This window comes from Sebastes fasciatus, chromosome 2, assembly GCF_043250625.1.
Source record: "Sebastes fasciatus isolate fSebFas1 chromosome 2, fSebFas1.pri, whole genome shotgun sequence".
Classification (NCBI taxonomy): Eukaryota; Metazoa; Chordata; class Actinopteri; order Perciformes; family Sebastidae; genus Sebastes; species Sebastes fasciatus.
The window spans coordinates 40,749,352-40,774,031 of record NC_133796.1 but is presented as its reverse complement, the minus strand read 5'-3'; the positions used below and the strand labels follow the sequence as shown (position 1 = coordinate 40,774,031).

Genomic DNA, 24,680 nt, shown 5'->3' with positions numbered 1-24,680 from the left:
GATACCACTTTTTTTCAGACCGAGTGCAATTACTTACATTTGGGTACTCGCCAATACCGAGTACCTATACGAGTACTTCTCTGTGCCAAAAGACCCTCGTTAACAGCCAGCTGGAGGGTGTGAGCGACACACGGCAGGCTGGGGAGTCCTGCATACGAGGCGATGACTAATACAGACTACCACCGCCTGCTGGTGTGGAGAGTTATTTCCTCTCACACAGGCGCAGAACAGTGTATCCGGAAAGTATTCACAGCGCTTCACTTTTTCCACATTTTGTTATGTTACAGCCTTATTCCAAAATGGATTAAATTCATTTTTTCTTCAAAATTCTACACACAATACCCCATAATGATAATGTGAAAAATGTTTTTTTGAAATTTTTGCAAATTTATTAAAAATAAAAAACAAAAAAATCACATGTACATAAGTATTCACAGCCTTTTCTCACAGGAAATTTTGCCTAATTAGGTCTATGCTACTTCTGCAGGTTATACTCCGCTCCTGCCTGCAGCATGCTGCTGTATAGGGACTGTGTTGATTGATATTTCCCTGCATCACCCAGCTCTCCTGGCTCAGGTTCTTACGCTAATGGCATCTCTTGCCTTATTTCAGTGGCCCTGTTCAGTCCTGGTATTAACATACATCCTCAGTGATCGGATCACAAGTGGACAGCTCTAAGTACGTCTGTTCACATCTGGCATTAGAATGCGTCTCCACATGCATCTTGAATGGCCACTTGTGACCCAATCTCACTTCCCCACTCTATATGCAAATAAACACGCATTAAACACACGGCTAATACAGCAGACGTTGTGATGTAATATCACATGAATGTCAGTAGTAATATCCTACATATTCCTGAATTCTGGTACATTGTATTAACATCAAACTAAAAGGTTATTGTACCGCGCCACCTGACAACAGCGTGGCAGAGAGCTCCAGAGAGCCGGGAGGACAGAGAACAGGCGGACAGTCGGGTGTCAGCTCCGCGCAAAGCAGCGGAACAAAAACACAGACACATCTCCGACAGTATGATAATAATGCACTTTGCGTGCCTAGTCTGATAGTCTGTAGATATGTAGCCTATAAACAAGATATATTTTAATAAAATACATTTGTACCGACAGGATACAGTAGAGCACAGAGGCTGTTTCCATGCCGACAAGCGCCCGTGTCTGCCTGTTTATTCACCTAAGGGGCGCAGTGATACCAGCTGGACATCAGACGAGTAGACGGTCCTTAATGTGGCCCAGACCACTTCTGAATGTGGTCTGAACGATCCGATCTTAACGAGTCCTCAATGCGTCTTGAGTGCGTTCACACTTGGTTATGTTTAGAAAAATATCGTTGTTTCGGTTAAAATAAGTTACGAAACGTAACTTAGAATAACTCCACGTTGAGGTTTTGTTTCACTCGCGACACGAACAGCGGTCTCCTGGGTGAAAGTTATGCTTGTTTGACCCGTCTATCCTCCTACCCACTCAAAAGCGGACTAATCGGTTTTTATACCGCGTTACCTGACTTCTGGAGCAGTTTGCTCTGTGCGTCTAATAATGATGTGGATGGGTTTACATTGGAGTTACTTGAAAGCCTGACGCATCTCATACAGATGCCAAAGGATCCATGTGCGCCGGTATTAGACACTGAGGGGCGTGACAAAACATCGGTATTTGATGCCCTGGGAATTAGACCAGGCTGGTATAGAGCCTAGGGATGTCACGATACCAGAAATCTAGTAGTCGATACCAATACCAGTGAATTTACACGATTGTCGATACCAAATTCGATACCACGGTAAAAAAAAAAAAAAACAACAATAAATCCCCTGTACTGTAATTCAACATGTTCTCTTTTATTAAAATTAAAAACATTTGAACATTACAAAAAACCGAGGCATGTAGCCTTTAAATAATAAATAAAAATAATTGACCCATTTGGTTCATTTTGGTGTAACAGCGGCATGTTATCAATCGATAGTCAGACGACGGACGCTACATACTGACCATGAATGCATCTGGTCCATTAGCTCAGAGTAGCAGGAGTAGGAGGCAGAAGATTTGTTGTCAAAACGAAAAGCAAACGCACCTATTAGGCAATATTTCACGTTTAATCCCAATGCTATAAAGGGAACCATAACGCTAATGAGGTAATCGTTGCGAGGCGGATGGAGCCGTCACAGCCGGTGTGCACGGAGCAGCGGCGCCAGGTAGACCCCCGCAGCGGAGCCCCGCAGCAAAAGCTCTACCGGAGAGGCCAGACACACCGCCACCCGACGGTAAAGATCAGAGTCAGAGCTCTGCACATGTTGACCGTCATCTTTTCTTGTAAAATGTCCGGTGTAATCGGTGACACCGGTGTTGTCACAAGTTTATAAACCGGTTGGAAGTGTTCCTCACTGTCACAACACTACCAATGACCATTACAGGCATCGTACGGTATCTTCAGTAGGGGAGAGTGGGGTAAGATGAGCCAATTTTTACTTATGCTGTCCTCGAGGTTAGGAAAAATGAGACAGACGTCAAATGAAAACATGAACCTTTGTTTCAGGATGTTTCCTATCAAATGAAATGATCAGCATGTATCTATCACAAAGCTGTCTGTAAAAAATGACCTTCCAAAAAAAAGTGCTCCTGTGGTTCAACTTGCCCCAGGTAAGGGGTAAGTTGATCCGAGTCAGTGGGTAAGTTGAGCCATCGTGGGGTAAACTGAACATCTGAGTTTTTAAGTTTAAACCTCAGCATAACAAACAGTTTCACAGTTTTGAACTTGTGTTAACAAACCACCTGTGAGTTTCAAGACCATTGAACAATCAAAACATCATTCAACGTCATTCAACATTCCAGTTGTCAAGGTTGCAGGGGAATATGAACTGTTGCTCCCTCCTTGCAGTTCCTCCAGCCTTTTGAGGTTGAGGTAGCTCCTTCAGCACATCACTCAGCAGAAAAGATGCCTCATCCTTTTCCTTGAATGCAAAGGTGGGCTTCTCACGTCCAGCGCTCCCCCGGATTCTTCTGAGAAATCTTGCACTTCATTTCCCTCCAGGCTCTCAACCAAGCCAATGTAATGGTAGCTCCTGCCTTTGGATGCAAAGTTTACTATGACAAAGTCACCAACTAACAGATCTGAGATGTCTGATTCACTTCTGTCATCATTAGAACTCTCATGCTCAGAAGTGTCATCAAATGGGATGGGAACATCACTCTCCTCAGAGCTACTGTACGCTGTGATTTTCGTCTTGGTTTGTTTCCTCTTCAGCCTTCCTTGTTCTTGGATGGTACTTTCCTTTTTCCCTTTCTGTTTATTTTTCCGCTCTTCATGAGCCCTTTCAATTGCCTGCTTTTCAGGTGCATCATCTGGAGCTGCTGGCTGCAGCTCAGGGTTAGGCCTGTCAGACACCATGGATGGCTCAAACTCCGCATCAGAGAAAATATCTCTGTTGAAAGGGAAAATCCCCGTGGACCTGAATCCGGAACAGATATTTCGTGGCATCATTGCTGACATGAACGCCTCATTCACACAGCCAGGGATTTCATATATGCTGGCTGTTTTGCCTGGGTTGGATCTCATCCAACCATCAAGAGCTCGGTTGTAATAGGTCTTAAATGGACCATAAACAGTCTTGTCTAAAGGTTGCAGGCGATGGGATGTGTGGGGTGGTATTGTGAGCATAACAATGCCCTTCCTTTTTGCTATATCCAGTGCCCTCAGTGAAACGTGGGCCTCATGGTTATCAAGGATTAGTAGCATCGGCTGCTCAGGGGAGCACTTGATGTGGTCAACCAGATGTTCAAGGAACTCAGCAAAGGTGTCTTCATTGATCCAGCCAGATCTGGTGGAGGTACCAATTGATCCTGGAGGTGCTCCTGTAATGAAGTGGTCTTTGTATCTAACCCTTGGGAAGATAAACATGGGAGGGACTGCATTCCCAGTTGCACTGACTGCACAGACCACAGTCACAAGCTCTCCTCTTTCAGCAGATGTGATGGCGCCCACTTGCTTCTTTCCTTTTTCTGCCACTACCTGCTTTGGTGTCTGCACTGTAGTCACACCTGTTTCATCAACATTATAAATCATGTTTGGGGGGAATTTATGCCTGTAAAACAAAAAGAAAACAATGATGAGAATCAGAATAGTTAAGCGTTATATAGTAAGTAAACAGTCTTTATACTTTGTAGATACCCTAGTAAACTCTTGCCAGTTTGTTGTAAGTGTACTTAACTGTTATATGTAGTTGTCATAGTTATTAATGCAGGCAAATACATGAATTATGTCACCTGTCCATCACTTTAGTTAGATTGTCAAAGAACTCCCCAACTGTAGTCTTATTGAAGGCTGTAGCCCTTCCCAAAGATGTCGCTTCAGGCATACGGCAGGAGAGATGGTGGCGTGCCATAAAATTCTTGAACCAATCTCGACCTAAAAAAAGTGGGCTATTATTCATTTTATCATGTCACTGTACTACATAAGATAAGTTAGTCTGTACTAACCTACTGAGTGACATAATTCGCTGCACAACCTAGGTATACCTGCTAAACCCTTCTCTTTCCAGTTCTTGGGGACAGGAATGTTATTTCTTTCTGCCAATTCCAATGCCAGTTCACAGCATTTCTTTGGAGTAAGGCCATGGAACTGTTCAGCCAGCTTCTTGATATGGTCTGCGAGCTCCTTCTCTACCTCCTCTGTGAAGACCTTCTTTGCCTCTGCTGTTCCACTGTAACCAACTGTTTTTACTTCCTTTATCTCCTTATTTTGTATGTACCTCCGCAGTGTTGACCTGTCAATATTTCTGTCTTCTGCCACTGATCTGATGGATTTTCCACCCTTGACATCAGTGGCTGCTCTCTCCATCTCGTCAAGGGGTGTTGAGCCCCAGTTGGTTTTCCTCTTGTAGATTCTTGGCATTATACCTTTTCTATAAAGGGTAACATGTAAAAAATCAAACCAAGTTGTGTAACACTCAACTGTAATACCCTTTTATACTTCAGAGACTTAACTGAACTTAAATGCCTTATGGTGGGGTAAGTTGAGCCAGTGGCTCACTTTGCCCCATAGCTACCATTTTGGAAAAAATGGCCTAGCTTAGCAATTCAGGCTAATCTTTAGCAAAGTGATTCACATGATTTTATACCTTAGTAATTCACCAACATGTATAATATATATTTTAAACCCTGGATAAATTTGCTTTGAACTAACAGTCATTATTCCTGTCATGCAGAAAATTTACTTTGACAGGCAAAAAACTGTTTTTGGTGTAAAAAAGTACTTACCACTTCTCCCATGTGCTTCACTTCATCACAGCAAGATAGAAATGATGGGTACTTCCTGAATTTATGGTCACATGACAAAACATATGCACAGTTGCCTAGGTACAGGGGGTGGGTCAACTTACCCACTGGCTCATCTTACCCCACTCTCCCCTACTGTAGAAAAAAGAGTACCGTCACTTTCTTTTAATTTTGGCATCGACTTGGTACCGAAGTCTCGGTTCTCGTGACATCCCTAATAGAGCCTGGCTCTGAACCCAGAATCCTCAAGTTGAGAGACTGTTGTTTCTAAGGTCAAAAATGAACTTTGACCAGGATCAAGCAGGATCATTTGGTAACCATGATAACAAGAATGTGCTTTAGCGTGGAAGAGCAGGGACTTTCCCCTACATATCTGAAAGGGAAGAAGCTGTTAAAACAGGCGTGTTGTGTATTTTGGCCGCTCCTCCTTAAAAAGTGTGATACATAGCAACCACACAGTAGACTGTCCTGTTTCTACCTGTCTGACATATGAACTTCAGTCTCCACTGATAAGGCTCACAATCAGTTATTTCTTGATAGATAAACACATTTGATTCAGTGAAGTGCTGTCTGTCAGCACAGCTTGATCTCATGTAATGCTGATGATGATGATGCAGGATGACATCACCAAAACCTTCTAATGATCGAGTAACCTGTCAGGCCATGTCACCTCATGTTTATAGCTCTTATAGACCAAAACTAAAACGCAACAAGGGTCTTTTTTATTATTATTATGAATGAAGTTTATTCTGGATAAATGCATCTGTATTCACCCAATTTGAATGTGGGATTTTAATCCGATTCTACACAAATGTGCATGATGTTCATCTCTGACTTCTTCTGGGTTTATTACAGTGTCAGTGGGTCCTTCAGTGTCTCCTCCTCATGTGTTATTAAATTAAATGTTTATTTGTCATGTTAGTTATGTTATTATATTGAATTTTAAAGCCTCAGTAGGCAACAAGTTTTTGGCATCATTGGGCAAAAATCCCATGATAACCTTTCAGCATATTGTAATTCAAGTGTTCTGAGAGAAAACTAGACTTCTGCTCCTCCTCATGGCTCTGTTTTCAGGCTTTAGAACATCTAGCCTGTGACGGGAGACTTTGACCAATCACAGGTCATTTCAGAGAGAGCGTTCCTATTGGCTGTGCTCCGGCTGGTGGGCGGTGCTTGGTATTTCCTCAAGAGATCTCAACATGACTGCCGGGTCACAAACGTTCTCATTTTACAGCTAAACAGTACACTACAAGATGATTCTGAGAACATTTGAATAGAGAAATAGGCTTTACAGTAACATAATATTATTTCATATTTGATCAGCGCTGCCTAGTTTGGCAGTTTGATCAGAGTTGGGGAGTGATTGACAGACAGCAGCTGGACGGCAGACTTTTTTATCATATGTGCTCCATTGCTACCCGCTGCAGCTTTAAATGAAGGCAGCTTCAATTCAGTAGTGTGCTGTAGGTGTCAGTCTGAGGTGCTGATGGTGTATATGGTGTGTTGTGTTTTCTCAGGCAGCTACAGCAGCAGCAGCAGGCAGAGCTGGAGGTTCACCAGAGAGATGGACTGACTGCATACGATCTTTCCCAGGTAAACCCCTCTGCTCTCAGAGCCTCGCCCCAATCCCACTCAGCCGGTTGGGAAGAATGCCTCTATGGAATTTTAGTTGAATTACCTGCCATAATTACTAAGATAATCTACAAATATTGAATTACCATGTATTAATGTATAGCAGCAGTTCATGTAAAATGACGCACAGCAAATAACTTTCTTCGTTCTTTCACATGATATTGTGCAGTTTATTTACACAACACAGATATTGTGTGAAATGAACTGGACCGATAGCCATGGTAACCCGTGCCAACCTCATGTGACCAAAACGACGGTTTGTGAGAATCAAAGTCTGAACTAATTTAAATGATATGTTACGTCTAGCAAAGTGAAATCTTACTGACTCACAGTTAAATTGAAGCATTATTGACGTTACAGAGCCGTCCGCCAACGTCTGTTATGAACGTTGTCGTCAATACTGCATTGCATTGTGAGACATTTATGCCGCCGTAGTGTCCAGCGTTGCACTGTAATAGTTCACTGGAAATAGTATGTAATTTGCGTGCTATTGGATCATACTAAGGTTTCAGACATACTAAAATATCTCACATACTGTTTCAGTACACTAAATAGTTAGTAGGTAGTGTGGAATTTCGGAAGCAACCTTAGACACCCCAGGTTGTAAAAAAATGCAATTGTCCTTAAATAACAGCTTCAAAAAAGTTCGACAGAGCAGAGCAGAAAACCAGCTGTTGGATGATGGAAACATCAGGAACGAAGGAGGACAACATCTCTTTGTTTTCTTTTTGTTTGGATACTTGGCTAAGAAGCTGACCTTAAACGACTGTAGTACTTGATGTCTGTGCAGACTGTCTGTGGAGTGTTTGTGTACATTTTTGTGACCTCGGTCTGTCATCCCTAACGTCGACCCTTATACCCCTCCCCACATCCACCCCCATCCCTCAGGTGCCTGTGGCCAGCGTCAGCAGCGGGGTCCACGAGGCAGCGAAGAACATCGACAAGACAGAAGTCCTGTTCTCCCAGGAGAGAGACCCACGCTTTGCTGAGATGTACACTGGCATCTCTGGCTGTACGACACACACACACACACACACAACCGCATACACCTCACGTGTCCTGATAGTTGCTGGTTTATCCTCCTGCTGTCTGTCCTCTCTGTTATTTCTCTAATGCTGACCCTGGTATGTGTGTGTGTGTGTGTGTGTGTGTGTGTGTGTGTGTGTGTGTGTGTGTGTGTGTGTAGCGGGAGATAAGAAGATGATGGTTCCTTCCTCTACAGCTGGAGGACAGCAGCTGTACTCACAGAGCTCTCCCTTCCAGCAGGGGCACTCTGGCAAAAGCTTTAGGTACATGTCAGCAATGTGTGTTATGCCGGGATCAGACTACACAATATCAGCCCGATTATAGCCCGACACGGCACGTCGTGGGGGATCGGGAACGATAAATGAGTGTTGTGTGCGAAAATTGATAGTTTTATCTTGTGTAGTGTGTCATAGTACACGACAACTGACGGCGCGTCTGGGACGCCTCACGACGTCTGGGACGCCTCACGACGTCTCACGACGTCTGGGTCGCCTCACGACATCCCGACAGAAAGTCTAGCATGTTGGATTTTTTTTTTGCTTTCCACGACGTGTTCTGTCAAGGCCGAGAATTTGACCAGTTGAGCACAGACGCACACAGCTGTAAACAGAAGCACATGGCTACTTATCATGCAGAATGATGTCATCGGACCTTCAACTGCTGCCGGACCTCGCTGTAGGATATTCAATCTAGGTTGTGTCAGAGTAGAAAACACCACCGACCTTGCGTCTTTGCGTATGGAGCATCCCGTTGTGCGCCCGCTTTCTCTTCTCCCTGTGAATTATATTTGTATTGTTTTAAGCCCGTATATTAAGACGGCGGTGCCGGGAGAGTGCGTGTTGTCAGAACAGGGGACCGACGTGTAGTCTGCCATGTGTCGCGGCCAAGTCACGACAAGAATTTATGACTCTCAATCGTCTAATCTGACAGAGTGACCATCGTAACCGTCAAAAATATCATGCAGTCTGATCCTGGCATTAGTGCATTAGAATGCTCTGCATGTTACATCCGTCACTCACGTGGGCAGGCCTCTGGTGGGATACTGTAGTAGCCTGACTGACTGAGCTTCATATTTGTGCACACAGCTCCTCTGTGATCCACGTCCCCGGTGTGAACGACATCCAGCCATCAGGCTCATCCAATCAGAACCTAGCTCAGATCTCCAGACAGCTCAATCCAGGCCAGGTGGCATGGTCAGGCAACCGACCCCCCTTCTCTGGACAGGTAACTACTACTGAAGTGAAGCCATCGCCTTCTCTGTCAATAATAAAAAAGCCAGCAATCTCTACGGCTGCTGTGATCGCCAAACTCATTTTCTCTGCTCCTCCTGTACCCCAGACTCCCATCTCTCTGCCTGTTACCAGATGGACTTGTCTTATTGGTCATGTTTTGTGTGTGTGCGTGTGTGTGTGTGTGTGTGTGTTTCATAATCTTGCTAAGGGAATGTGCTGAGCATATGTTCTTTAACAGGCTCATCTGTCTTCCACACCAACCCTGTCTCCTACTAAATTATGTTCCCATACAACTAAACTGCATTCTCAGTTACGTTTCGAGGGAGACGTATTTTCTCCTGGAGTACGGTCGCGGTTTTAAACAGTTTTATACAGTTTAAAACAGTTTTAAACCGTTTTAAACCGTTTTAAACCGTTTTAAACTGTTTTAAACGCGCGGGTAACAAAACAAAAATGCAACAAACTACTTGGTTAGGTTTAGTAAACATCATGATTTTGGCTCAAATGTGTTTTACATTATTAGACTGTGGACGTCACAAATTCAAGTACGTCAACGTTGACTATTAGTTTCACACAGAACACAAACAGCGGTGTCCTGGGTGAAATGTCCTGCTTGTTTAACCCATCCACCACCCCGACCTCTTCTCTACGCCGACTATCATCACAAACATATTTGAGATACGTAAAAAACAAACGTAACTCGCGACAAAAAAGGTTTTCCTCTAAATGTAATTGTTAAGGCAGTTTCATTGTATGGGAATGTAATACTTGGGTTAGGTTAGGTTAGGTTAGGGCTGTCCACACACACACTGGCCCAAAAATTGCTGTAAGATTTTTCAACACAGTTGCGACAAAAACAGTAACCCACACTTAACATACTGTACGCATGTTCTTGAAGCGTCTATGGGAACATTGAATGGGACCTTTAATAACTGTAAATAATAGTACATTGTTTTGCAATACAATAATTGAACACAATGCTTTATGGATGTGGAAAATGGAATCCCATTTTAAGTCCATTTTATGAATGATGTTGCATTCAGTAGACAGTAGAGTGCTGTAGAATGGCGTTTTAAAAGTTGGATTGTTTTCCCTTACATCAAGTTCCAGGAAAATTCAGGTATTTTCCAACCGGGGTCTTAGTCTCCTAATTTGCATTCTGACAATGACCATGTTCAGCCCCAGTATTCATATGAATGGGAGGACTGCGTTGGCTCTTTAGGGGTGCCAACACAGAGGGCTTTGGAAAAAAAACGCAGGGTTGCCCTGCAAAAGGATTGTCCAGTGTTGGCAAATCAAATATGTGCAACCATACATTCCTGGCAGATTACTTTGTTACGTGAACACCGTATTATACCGTTTACCTCGTGCAACAAGGAACTGCAACACAAGATAAAAACTAAAATTGCCGCCATGTTAACAGTTGTAAAATATTTGTTTGCGATGTGATCACCCGCTATGGGTCATCCCACCTCCATTGTAGAGAGTCAGGAAAAACTTACAAGCCTCCTAAAGCTTTTTTCATTTTCAATTTCTATAAATCATTTCAGATGCATTGTCTCTAACCAAGAGTAAACTCCTCAATTAAACCCCTGGATTAGTTATTGTAGCTCCCTGCATAGGGGATTGAACATGGAAGCTTCTTTTAAATTGTTTGCAAACAATATTTACTTGTGCTTACTAAATAATGTTACACGAATACCACGAATACAGCAGCTGGATCAAGTTCATTTGGCACATTTCTCAAAGAGCATATTAAACAGCAGAGTTTCATCTTGTAGATTGGTCAACGCATGGAAATAATGTTCATGTGTCACAGTGTCGAATCCAAATACATGCATATAAAAAATGGATAGTAACTCATTTAAAGGGACTGTTTGTAACTTTTTACAGGTATAAATCAATCTCGGTCAGTGTCCCATGTGCTCGCGTGTGGCTATACTGTTCAGACAAGACTCCAACACAAACTACACAGAAGCACCAAAACCTCTTGGTTGTATCTAGTGAAGCCCGTCTGTTAAACAGAGTTGGCCGCGGTCGGAGGACGCGGAGGAGACCGTAGCTTTGGTCTCCAGGACTGGAGTTTCTGCTGTACTCTGCTCTTCTGCCTGCCTTCACTCACACACCGCGCTCGTTCTCGCTCTCTCACTCCACTCTCACGTTCATGCGTGCACACTCCACACTGCAGAAGAGTTAGTTTAGCTCTGAGAATATCTAGTGAATGTACAGTGGACGTTTGTGCAGAAATAACTGCTGCAGCTCCTCCAGACCAACAGAGGTTTCCCGTGTCTTGTGAAGTGACGGGGCTCCTCAGAGAGAAACGTTATCGTCTCCGACCAAAACTCCGGTGTCTCCCCTGTTCCCTCAGGCCGCGGTCGGGAGGCTGAGGCAGGAAAAGCCAACACTAGGATCAGCATTGATTCATGGAGAGACCTTCGTCTGGTCAGCTAACATTACTGCCAAGCAGCTGAAATATATAGAGTGATATTATGCTTTTAGCTGACGTTGGTCGCTTCACTGTGTTGAGCGATGCTCGTTCATGTCTATGTAGAGCGAGCACAAGCGCGAGCAACAGGACGCTGACTTTCGTTGACTTAACGGCCACAGGTGTCGCTGTTAACAAGACATTTCTGATTCTTACAAACAGTCCCTTTAACTTAATTAAGAAGCATGTGCAAACTTGAAAAGACAGTTTTTGCTCCTTCCATTCCTATGATAGGCGTACAGAAGTAATCATAGATTGTTTTCTGAGCTGTGAATCCTGTATCTTGTATTATGCTGAATCTAACCAGTACCTGTGCTCTCCAGTCCAGTAAAGCCCAGTCCAGTCCATTTGGTATTGGTTCTGGCCACAGCTATCAGACCGACCCGGCCTCCTACAGTCCCCTGTCGTCCCCGGCCACTTCCTCCCCCAGCGGCAACGCCTACTCAGGACTGACAAACCGCAGCACAGCTTTTGGTGAGTCCTCCTCTTCATTACTGGGTGATCTATCGTAACATCCCACTGGATGCTGTGGGGGGCTATTTCTTGTGAAAGTCTCTGTGTGTCTGTATCTCTCTGTCTGCAAACATAATGTTATGAACACAGAAATGGAGGAACAACATGTATACAGGTTCTGTTCTGTTGAAGATCGTATTAGGTAGAGCTTGGTCAACATATTGATAAGAACTTCATTTGACTCTATAGCAAATTGCATTTAAAGTAAACAAATAAAGTCCATTGTTATACATGACATCAGACAAACCTTTGAATAAAACATGGTAACAGCAATATGATTGTATTATCACGATAGAATTCCACTGAAAGTGGATACAAACGATAGAAACAAACAGGACTTTCACCCAGGAGGTCGCTGTTTGTGTCCCGTGTGAAACTAAAAGTTAAAGTCCGGTTAAAGTAAAATCAGAGATTTGTTTCTAATCACACTATACATGTAGAGTCATAGGACTACAATCATAAAGAATACATCTGTTAAAGAATAAGATACTAAATGTGGAAATATAAAGAGGAATAAATAGAAGAATATGTAAGTAAATAAATAAATGTGAAATTATAATGTGGAATAAATAAAAGAATATATAAGTAAATAAAAAAATGTGGAAATGTAAAGACAAATAACAAAGCATAAAAGAATAACTATGAGCATTTTCATTTATTTTTCACATTTATTTGTTCATTTATTTCTGTATATATTTATTTTTGCTTTTTTTTAAATATATGTATTTTTTTCTGAATAATTTTAATAATTATTTCCTTATTTTTTTTTTTTAAATAATGTCATTTATTTATTTTTATCCCTTTATTGTTCCTCATTCTTTTCCCTATTTCGTTTGCTTTTTCCAAAAAGGTTAGAGAGAGAAATTGTTTGTAGACGGGATGGATATTGTTGCAGAAGCGTTTTCATGGTGAAACTACTAAAGGAAGAAAACAGGATGCAGTGCCTCCTCTCAACAGGCTTCATCAGAAAGTTGGGTTAATCACAATGCAGGCTTTTTCTAAAACATCCAAAAGAAAAACAACAAGAAACCAATAACATTAAAGGGCCACTTCTGTCTGACCTCCACAGGTCTAAGGAGTTATTCAACTCGAATCCGCACTAAGCACTACCTTATGATTACCATCATACAATCAACAAACTTACGATCCATGATTTTTTGTATCGTAACCAGAAAATGTACTACCAGAGAATATATTGTACACACTGTGGTAATATAACGTTGGTTTACCACGTGGTCACGTTCCAGCAACAACCTGAGACATTGTTAGAAGTCCGTCTCTGGATGCTCTGCCATCTGTGTTGTAGTTGGATCATTTTCCCTGACCTCTTGCCACTGTGAAGTGTGACATCATGTGGAAAGCAGAGTAGATTACAAATGTGAGCTTCCATGAGCTTCACCCATTTAAAAATGTCAGTGTGTGTCACAAGTTGTAATCTTTGAACTAGGGATGCACCGATACCGATACTAGTATCGGGTATCGGATCCGATACTGTGCTCATGTACTCGTACTCGCAACACGGCTCCGATACAACGGCACCGATACCACTTTACAGCAGCGCAACGTTAACCTCTCGTCATCATCTTTCGGGTCCTCACGCTCCACCTCCCCAACGGTGCGGGCGAGACGGGCCGGTGGTGCACCCGACCCCGCGGGGCCGGGATCCCACGTCAGCCGGGTTTTGCTTGCACCCTCTGACTCGCGCGCGCGTTAGACTCCTTGGTCCGTGTTTCAAGACGGGTCGGGTGGGTTGCCGACATCGCCGCAGACCACTGGCGCCTTTTACGTTGGGGGCGGTATGACACGGTTGGGGCGCACTAAGGACAGTCCGCCCCAGTCGACAGTCACACCGGGAGCAGGGAGCGCTGTAAAGCTGCGGCGGCGAGCCACCTTCGCCCCGAGCCTTTCCAAGCCGACCTAGAGCCGGTCGCGGCGCACCGCCTCGTATGCGGGACTCCCCAGCCTGCCGTGTGTTGCTCACACCCTCCAGCTGGCTGTTAACGAGGGTCTTTTGGCACAGAGAAGTACTCGTATCGGTACTCGGTATCGGCGAGTACCCAAATGTAAGTTCTTGTACTCGGTCTGAAAAAATCGGTGCATCCCTTCTTTGAACTATCTGAAAGGTATCTACTTCTCCTGTCCATGTGGAGGCACCCACCATTAAAGGTCACCTATTATGCAAAATGCACTTTTCCATGTCTTTTAAACATCAATATCTGTCCCCAGTGTGTCTACAGGCCACCATAGTATCATAAAAGACCATCCTCTCTCTTTTTCTCCTCCTCCGTTTGTCCGGAAATGGGTGCAGAAAAAAAAATCGCTTTTTTCCTTGTATTCTGACGTCATTAGGGAATGCAAGTCACGTGAGGGTTTCCTGGTCGAACCAGAGAGAACCTTCAGTAGCTGACCCCGCCCCACAGCGCGTCACTGTCTCTCCTCCTCAACCGAACTTGAGCAAAGTAGCTCCTACAGTTAGTCTGCAAGAACCAGCAGAACAGGCTTCATGTACTCCCATCATCTAAATATAACATGTTCTTTCACAAAGGCTTTATGTAATTACACTGTTTAAACAGATGATATTTATATATTATATATATTTGATGTCATGCATGTAGCAGATTACAGGTAGTAAATAGTGACTTGTAAGCAACACAACACATTTCTGTTTCACAGTCAAACTTTATTTGAGTAGACAGATGACAATATTAATTATTCACAGCATTTGTAATCATCTCACCTGTTAGTTAGTTATGTTGACATGGTACAGGAGAAAGTCTTTCAGCTCTGGTAAACTATGGTAAGCTAAGCTCCGGTGGTCTGTAGTCATGGTAACACAGAGACAGCTACTACTGTAAATAATATACCATTACTCTGATCTTCCATACATTTATCTTTTAGCAGAAATAATGAACTGACTACTGTTTCACATCTTCTATTTTCCACCCTGATGGTCGCTGTGTTTACACACCGTGTCATAGCGGTAGCATGTAGCTAACCCGTTAGCATGTAGCTACATGCTAACGGGTTAGCTACATGCTACCGGGTTAGCTTTGTATCTCCATGTAAACAGAGCCATCTGCTCTCAGCTGTCTGCTCTCCTCTGGGATGATTCTGTCGGTCATTTCTCACAGATGGATCTGTAAAGACAGACGTAAAACAGAGTGTATGTTTACGGTTTACAGAGTTGATGCATGAGGTAAACACTGAGCTAACTAACAGAGATATAAATAGTATTATTTACCTGAGAGAAACCGTCAGGAAAACCTGGAATCTGGACCGCAGATGTTCATCATGTGTCGCCGATTTCTGATCAGATTCCTCCGGTAACGTGCGCTGGGTGAAGTTTCTGGTTTATAAACTTTAAAGTGGTTTATAAACTTTATTCTAGCTGCTATCTCTCCACTCGTCTCTCTAGAGAGAGAGAGAGAGAGAGAGAGAGCTTCTCCGGGAGGGAGGGGGAGGGTGACGCTGTTGTTGAGGACGTTTGATTGACAGAAAACGCTGACCAATCAGAGCAGAGTGGGAGGAGACAGAGGCTACAGACACAGAAATCAGCACTTTTGGAAATGGGCTGAAACAGAGGTTATAGAGACATGCTGGAATGCATGATCTGATTGTTTTTTTGAAAAAAAAACTTCAGAGACATGGTTTGGAGGTGTCTGAGACCTATAATAACTAGTTTAAATGGAGTATAATATGTGACCTTTAATGCTCCTTCACTATGTTAGATATGTAACAGCGCTGAGGTGCTTTCTTGCTAAATGTGTGTTGGCAGGTACTTTTTATGTGAAAAAGTTTCAGATGCCAAAGTAATTACATGCCCTGTATCAACCCCTGCTGAGCTCATTAGGATCCTTTAACATTAGAGGGGAAGGGAGCCCTTAACAGAGACCAGGTTACAGTCATGTATTCCATTCAAATAGGAAAGTCATTTCATTCCTTTCAGGTCTTACTGGCTTATTTTTTGTCCTGGTACAGATTTAATTACATGGCTGGGGAAGCAAAGCCGACAGGGTCAGAGTCACTCATTCACGCTCTATCCACCATTAATATACATTATGCTGTATGGCCTTCAAAGCTTTTTTTCTCACCCCCACAGCGTTAACAGCTCATACACACCAGCCTTTTTATGAGTGCCATGGAGAACGCTGCAAGGTTGCCTCTGATAAGTGCTACTTACGAAAAAGTATTTTTTTTCTACTGACGGACCGGCACAAATGAAGTTGTGTCAGATTGCCTACATTGAGTTGTCTGCATTCTGAGGGATTCTCACAAAATACTGAGCATCATTAAATTCCACTTCCGACCCTGCCTGCATGGAAACCCAATAGCAGTGTTTGACAGTGGCTTGAGAAAGTATTTGTTGTGGTTGACCCCAAGCTGTGAGCGTGCTGCAAGTCAGCGTTCACAAACTGACTTCTGATTAGGGAATTCATTTATTACGTTATTATTTTCAATCTTAACAGCCGCACATGAATGCATCATCCTGGCAAAGGGATATTAAGGGGTCTACTGATACATATCTACTGTCAATCGATTCAAATATTTAATTGCGATAAATCACACATTTATTTATCTGTTCAAAATGTAGCTTAAAGGGAGATTTGTCAATTATTTAATACTCTTATTAACATGGGAGTGGACAAATATGCTGCTTTATGCAAATGTTGCATAATATATATATATATATATAAATATTGTCCAGAAACCCTCACAGGTACTGCATTTATCATAAAAAATATGCTCAAATCATAACATGGCAAACTGCAGCCCAACAGGCAACAACAGCTGTCAGTGTGTCAGTGTGCTGACTTGACTATGACTTGCCCCAAACTGCATGTGATTATCATAAAGTGAGCATGTCTGTAAAGGGGAGACTCGTGGGTACCCATAAAACCCATTTTCATTCACATGGTCAGAGGTCAAGGGACCCCTTTGAAAATGTCCATCGCAGTTTTTCCTTGCCAAAATTTAACGCATGTTTGGAGCGTTTATTTACCCTCCTTCGTGACAAGCTAGTATGACGGTGTGTCTACACCGCCCGCATGAGCAGCGCCTGACGGCGGCCTCGCTGAACTGTTGCGTGATTCACGCGTCGGGTGTTCACACCAGCAGCGTTTCTGCTGCTGCTGCTGCTGCTGTCAGCTCTTTCTTTCCACACAGAGTTTGCCTTTCATAATGACCATATTATTTCATTATAAATGTCATTTATATTTATCTTTGACAGAGAAAGGTTAAGAAACGTGTGGTAATTTGTAAATAATAGTTATAATCCACAATTAAAACCCTGTATTATATTCATTCATGGAGCCCCTGCAAGTCACTGCATGTTCTACAACACTGTCCTGCAAATATTTCAGAATAAAAACCTTAACAAATGAAGGAATTCTGTCCACAGAAAAAACAACATTTGAGGGCTTTTATTTTGAAACGTACTACGTAAGCCTACTGACACTTTAATTAATAATGAAAAATGATTTCTGCAATTACGTTTGTACATAAAAGTCGTAGCCCTAGTGGAGACATTTCAATCTGGACTGACCAGCGTCCGGTTTCCTGGAGCCACACTGTTGGCGTGACTAAAAATGGTTTTAGTGTGTGTTCAGTCAGTGATGGCTCATCAGCCAGCTGCTGTCTGTTGTCCACATAGCTGTAGGAACGAAGCATGTCCAGCATGCAACGGCTACTTGATAGCCTTTTAATGGACACACACATTAGCCAAATGGATTATCTCTCTCTCTGCTGCCTCATTTCTTTATTCTTTATTTTCTCTCTTTTGTTCTTCCTCTCAGGCCTATTTTTTTACACTCCATCCATCCATCCATCCGGCGCTCTCCCCCTCTTTCTCTTTTTGCTGTCAGCCCATTTGAAGGAATGCAGTCAGTTCATTTGCTCTGTTGTTGCATGTGTTTCATCAGTATTCACTTCTGATAAGCTCTGTTTTTTTTTCCTTATCTTGTGTGCTTTCCACTTCATGTATAAACAACCAGCCTCCTCTGTGTTTGGTTAATTACTGTTCCATCTGTATGTTTGACATGTGCTCTCTTTCCTCCCTCCGTCAGCGGCTCAGCCTCTCACTTGTATCTGAGCGGAGATGAGATGAGCATTTTGTTTATTATTGTGAAACAGCAGGAACGTTCCTCTGCAGGGGGAGGCAGACAGCTTATCAATCTGCTCTGCTTTAATGTACTCGCTAAACTCTCAAAACAGCCTCGCAGGGAGTGTGTGTGTGTGTGTGTGTGTGTGTGTGTGTGTGTGTGTGTGCGCGTGCGTGCGTGCGTGCATGCGTGTATATATTCATATCTCATGTCGGAGTGTGTAGCTGCTACTCCGAATTGTCAGTCAAGCAATATATTTGTTGGTGTGTGAGCAAGAGAGTCGCAAGAAGAAAGTCATAAAGCTCATGCTGCTACTATTATGGATGTGCTGCTATGTTGATCCAGGCTACAAAGAACTTTATGGGGATTTCAACTACCATACATTTTTAAAATAGTGGTAACAGCAGAGAGATCCAGGCTTTTGTATGACACAGGTTAACATTAGACAGGCCTTTATTCCTAAGAAGGCTGAGGCTGATGTGGCAGTGACGTAGTTGGATGTGAGGAAGAACTACAAGCAGCTGTTTCAGCTTTGGGTTTCTAGTCTCTGCCTCTGGGCTGCCAGGGGGGCGATGAGCTCGAGATGCCATTCAAAAAACAACTTCCTTGTTCTCTTCGCTTGTATTGCAAACTAGCTGTTTCCAGTGAAAGTGTTTTAGCTGACTCGGATATTCAGCCGTATTTATTGGAGCCAGAGTATACGGCCGAAGACATGCAGCGGAGAGAAGCCGAGGAGAGACCGATTGCTTCAATTGACTACATTTACCATCAACACTGATTGGACATCCACATAAAAGATGGCACATTTTCCCTTTAAAGATGAAGTAGGAGAGATTGGAGCAAATATGATTTAAAAAAAGTTATTTTTATAAAACGGTCACTATATCCTGACAGTAGTGCATGAGACAGGTAATCTGAAAAAATCATGTTCCTCTGTGTCCTCTGTGTCCTCCAGTGCTCCTAATGGCATCTGCAAGATTTCACAGACCAGAGGAAAACAAGCAGTCAGAGCTGATCTGGAGTCTGCCGTCAACAGGGAAGCGTTCCTATTGGCTGTGCACCGCCCACCAGCTGGAGCACAGCCAATAGGAACGCTCTCTCTCTGAAATGACCTGTGATTGGTCAAAGTGTCCCGTCACGGGCTAGATGTTATAAAGCCTGTAAACAGAGCCATGAGGAGGAGCAGAAGTCTAGTTTTCTCTCAGAACACTTGAATTACAATATGCTCAAAGGGTATTATGGATTTTTTGCCCAATGATGCCAAAAATATATACTGCCTACTGAAGCTTTAACCGGGAGAATGCCCTTCTTGAAATTGACTTGACTCGATTAGCTAAAAAGAAGACGTGTCACCTCCAACAGGAACTACAAAAACACTCTGATTGTACGTTGGTGTTACAGTTAAGTCTTCCCTCACAAACGATCTGTAGCTGAGTTGAGTACAGACACCAGCTCGCAGAGAGCACTCAAGCCTGACTCAAAATATGACCTGCTGCCGGCGAGCTGTTTACTATCACGCTATCACTTATTACTGTAAGTGGGTTGGCATTCCATATCTGTGCACCACTATGTCTCAGGGAATTATGGTTATAATAATGATAATGGTTTTACAAAAAGGAGGGTGAAGATGGGCAACCACAGGTTCTCCTGTGACTCCTTCAGCTCAGACTCCAGCGGAGCTGCGGTGGGAGTTGGAGCGCTCTGTGCCCGGCAGCAGCGGCTCCTCCTCCTCAGGCCATGGAGCAGAGCTTCACCTCGCTGCTCCGCCGGTTCCCGCTGAAACAGATGTGTTCACCGGTGTGCCAGCGGACGGAGAGAGGGACCTGCTTCCTGGAGCCAAAACTGACACCACACTGCCACACTGGAGGCCGTATCGCTGGGCCCGCTGGAGGGAAGGGAGGCACGAGAGAACCAGAACCAAGACTGAGCGGGGCAGACTGTCAGAGCCTGCTGCAGTAAAATGAGAGGTTTTCTAAAGGGAGTCTGGCAGCTGCAGATCTTTACAACACGAGGCGGTGGTGCTCATGGAAACATAGTCCACAGGGGTCGCCACAAATCAACACAAAATGAAAGTTCCTCGCAGTAACTTTAGAATTAAATTTGAAGAAGTTACATGTACTAAATGATGAAGTTAATACGCAACATCCTGGAGTAGATTCCCTCCCCCCACTCCCCCCTCCAGTTCTATACTGTCCTCTGTCAAATAAAGGTGAAAATGCCCCAAAAATTATCTTCAAAAGAAAAGAAAAAAATGATTTAATTCTACTTTAAACATGTAATCAGTCCAACCCCTGTATGAGTGTAACCGTACAGCATCTGTTTCCAGATGTGTCGGGGGAGAGCAGTCAGAGTGGAGCCCAGTTCCAGGGTCGTCCCAGTGAGGTCTGGTCCCAGTGGCAGAACCAGCATCACTCCCAGCAGGCCGGGGAACAGCACACACACCCCAACCCCAGCCAGACAGAAGTCTTCCAGGTAACACACACACACACACACACACACACTGAGCGTGTTGTGGCTGCTGGCGGCTGACCATCACACACAGATATGTGATATGTCTGGACCCCCCCCCCTGTGTCTCTGCAGGACATGTTACCCATGGCTGGAGATCCCACCCAGGGAACAGCCAACTACAACATTGAGGACTTCGCTGACCTCGGCATGTTCCCACCCTTCTCTGAGTAATACCCCCCCCCCTCCCTTTCTCCTCCCCTCTCCCTCTCAGAACTGGACTGATGTTTGCGTTCATCTGTCATGTTGTCTCATTTTTCTATATTGCTGGATCACCATCACACAGCTGACGTGCAGCACGGTGAATGTCTGGGTGCACTCGTCATTCGCACACACACAAACACACAGTTCCCTAATGTGTGGGCTCCAACGCCTGCAGTATGTATCTGTGAACATACACATACCTCATGTTTGCATAGAGGAACCCCCGCCGACAGATGGAGGGCACATCAATCAGGCCGGTATCTGCACTTTGTGTCTGTGGTCACATTGAGAGACCAACGGTGCCGTCTGTTTGGCTCCCTGCAGTCAGCGGCAGCACGGCCAGAGGAGGTCAGTCAGGTGGTCAGAGACGAGGATCAGGATTATTATACAAGATTTTACATTTCCTCTTTCAGAAGTTTCCACCAAAATTGTCCTCATGCAACATCCAACACAAAATGTACGACTGTGCCAATTGCACATATGCTACACCCAATGATGTACGGAGCTGCATGCGTGGCTGCTGTCATCTGCATCCACACCTGTTGGAGTATATATCCGGTCTCCTTATCAGGACGGAATGATGACAAAAAAACGGAGGAAGGTTTTTGTAGTTACTTCTGCTCTCAGCGACAAAGGGAGAAGCTCTGTCATGCAGTGAGCTCCTCACCTGCTACATAGCATTAACACAGCCGGTGCAGTCCACGTCGCCTGTGATCACCAGCACAACTAGTCCCTCAACAGGGTGGACACAAGTACCGTCTTAATGTCCGAGCACAGATTTCATTATTTCCTAGTTGTTTAATGCAAACCGTTTGATATGATTCATGTTGTTGGACAACCGAAGCACGCTGCAGTAAACTGAACCTAAATATTCATTTATCGACTTAACAGGAAATATTGTATCAGATCATTTAACAGTTCAGTCTTAGTGGTGTTGATGTGGAGTTGACTCTGAGTTCTACTGCACACAATCTTCACATTACATTTAACTGTAAAAGCAACAAGTACAACCATGGTAGTTAATCATATCTTATGTGTACTACTCCAGACAAGTTGCCCAAAGTTTTCAGAGATCTCAGTGCTAGATTGTGATAGTTACTGAGGAAAAAACATTGGCTTACTCTGTGCACATTGAAAATTGCTTTTTTTTTGTAAAAGAAGACATTGAGAGAACAGGCACCGTACCTCTCTGTCTATAGAGCTACGGGTGAGAGAGCAGCACATCCTCACACGCTGCTGGAGGTCCCACACAGCAACACTTGTGTTGCATTCACACCAAGAGACAAGCACATTTTCGCCTTTACTTGTGCGAGTTGGACCGCCGGTATCATTGTTGTTCATTCGCACTAGACACGCCAGAGAGGAGGAGGAGGAGGAGGAGGAGGAGGAGCTTGTCTCCATAAATACCAACAACTTTTCTTTCCTCTATTTCCTCCATCAACCATGGAAGAAATAACCACAGTTGCTGTTTAGTACATGTTGTGGAAGTCCCAGATATGTCAGAAAACGCAACGTCGTCGTGTGTGGGTTCATAACGTCACCCGGCGGCGAGCGGTATTCACATACAGCGCCATCGCACTGACTGTATGTAGCAGACACACGTCTCTACTGCGGTATGAACCCAAAATAAACAGATTGTGCTGTGATTTAATCACAATAAACGGATCAAAATGATGTCGAAATAACGACATAATGATGCAGATTTGTAAAACGTCTGAATTCATGCTTTGTTCTTGCCGCAAGACGACAAGAAAACAACTTTTAAAATGCTTGTTTTTCTGAATGGAGTTTGGATGGATCAGTGCCAGGCTATGCAGCTGCTCCATCAACACTCAACATAAAGTCATCCAGGCATAAATATGGCAGCGACGTTGTTGTTTGTACTGTAGACAGTCTGTGGTTTATACACATACATTTATACACAGGGTCTCTGTACAAACATGATGTACTATCGTAGCTCTGGGTGACCACAGACACACATCTTTTACCTCCTTTTCTGATTCAACAACGTCAGGACGTCAGTGACGACAATCTCACCGCCGATGGGCTTTCTCGACACAGCGTCGCACAAATTTCTCAATCAAGTTGAAATATTTCAATGACACATCATTCGTGTCTATTCGCCTCTTTGCGTTGACTTTGTATGTAATCCCTCCGCACGAAAAGTTGACTTCACTCTTGGTGTGAACGCACCGTTACTGTTAACGCGTGTGCATCGCCAGTCCCTTTACTTCCAAGCGTAATTATATTGTAGAGCGAGGACACAAGAAACAACAATGTAGCAATATCACGCCTCTGGGTCATACATCTGACCTGCTGGTGTCATCAGTCATCAGGCCGTCACAGATCACATGTAGCGCTACTGGACAGACTGTCACACAGAGGCTGCGGTGTTAGTGGTATTAGGAGATATTATTATTATTAGTGCCAAATTAAGGACAGAGCTAGTCTGGTTTATGTTCAGCCAAAGTTCAACAGTCATGTGCACGTCATTTCACAATGATGAGACCAACAGGACCAATAAAGCAGCAGCTGACCGATCACCTCCTCTGGTACTACCTGCAGTGATTGCATAGAGCATAAGCGGACGGCAGTATTGATGTACATGTACCGGTCGCAACACGACAAGCTCCCACATACACACAGTAAGATTTCTGTGCGCGTTGAAGATGTCCACCTCCATCTGCCCGGGCGCAGCCTCGTGCACACCATCGCTGCCAAACAGCAGCAGGAGAGGAGAAGCTCTTCCTCTCCCTCCTGCCGCTGTCCTCACTCTCTCTCTCTCCATCAACCTTATTGTGTAAAACTAAATGTAGTGATGTCCAGAACTCTAGACAAAAACCTGATGCGTTATAGAAGGATTCTATGTATAAATTCAAATCTTAATTCAACAAAAAAAAAAAAAAAAACTCATTGCAGACAGTTGCTAAGCTAAGGCTTAAAGTGCACTTCATGAAGCTAACTGCTAATCTCACCAGCCTGCTTTAAAAGGGAAAAACCGCCATACCGTCCAAGCAAAGCGCAGTATTTACTAGTGTATTTGGTGTTCTTCAGCTCTGGCTACTTGACTTTATTACTTTATAATCTTTTCAACTATTAAGAGACTGAATAATACTTTCTAGCGGGGGAGCTTTTACATGATAGATTGTATAATGTCTCTGACAGACGGATGGGAGAACCTTGAACAGACATCAGAGTCCTTTTGCTAAAGATCTCAAATTGATGTTTCTTTTTTGTAAATAATGCGATTTGTATGTCGACTCGTGTTACTTTCACACAGTACATGTTTTTTGTGTAGGTTTTAATGATATTGTGTGCAATGTGAGTACATATTTAACTATCGGTATTTAGTTTAGTCTGTTAATTGTACATTGAGTTCTAGACCTGTATAAATTGTGTAAATGTGACCCATTATTTTTGTGTAACAAATTGTGCTTGTGACAATAAATTCTTATTGGTTACGTGGCTTCCATTCAACATTTAGTCTTCCATTATTCAGGCGAGCTTCACCTTCACATCTGGGGCAAAATGATTTTGATCTTTGGTGTTAAAATTGTTACTTATACTATGATAGTATAACATTTCTGTTTCATGAGTTCTCTTACTGGTAACACTTTCTGTGATGTCTATAATGCAATATAAACACACTTATAATGTGTTGAACTGCTTAAAGCAATGTATCATTATAGTTATAAGC

General features: G+C 43.5%; 2 protein-coding genes across 5 annotated transcripts in view; one reads left to right on the top strand and one right to left on the bottom strand.

Moving 5' to 3' along the window:
* Window positions 1-24,444, top strand: part of arnt2 (aryl-hydrocarbon receptor nuclear translocator 2) — a 105,352-nt gene extending 80,908 nt beyond the window's left edge. For all 4 annotated transcript variants that reach the window (XM_074624647.1, XM_074624662.1, XM_074624638.1 and 1 more), the window contains 7 exons: window positions 6,803-6,878; window positions 7,806-7,929; window positions 8,104-8,206; window positions 9,029-9,167; window positions 11,984-12,134; window positions 20,598-20,743; window positions 20,855-24,444. In XM_074624647.1, coding sequence (XP_074480748.1) covers window positions 6,803-6,878; window positions 7,806-7,929; window positions 8,104-8,206; window positions 9,029-9,167; window positions 11,984-12,134; window positions 20,598-20,743; window positions 20,855-20,953 — 838 coding nt within the window. In that variant the 3' untranslated portion in view covers window positions 20,954-24,444. The remainder of the gene's footprint in view (window positions 1-6,802; window positions 6,879-7,805; window positions 7,930-8,103; window positions 8,207-9,028; window positions 9,168-11,983; window positions 12,135-20,597; window positions 20,744-20,854) is intronic.
* LOC141761464 (uncharacterized) lies at window positions 4,434-11,059 on the bottom strand. Its single transcript, XM_074624830.1, has 2 exons — window positions 11,040-11,059; window positions 4,434-4,921 (listed from the first exon to the last, which is right to left on the bottom strand). Exon 2 carries the CDS (start codon window positions 4,900-4,902, stop codon window positions 4,483-4,485), a length of 420 nt encoding a protein of 139 aa, XP_074480931.1. The 5' UTR covers window positions 4,903-4,921; window positions 11,040-11,059; the 3' UTR covers window positions 4,434-4,482.
* Window positions 24,445-24,680: the final 236 nt, after the last annotated feature.

Coding starts and splice junctions, on each gene's coding strand:
- LOC141761464 (XM_074624830.1), bottom strand. CDS start 4,902: ATGCCAAGAATCTACAAGAGGAAAACCAACTGGGGCTCAACACCCCTT.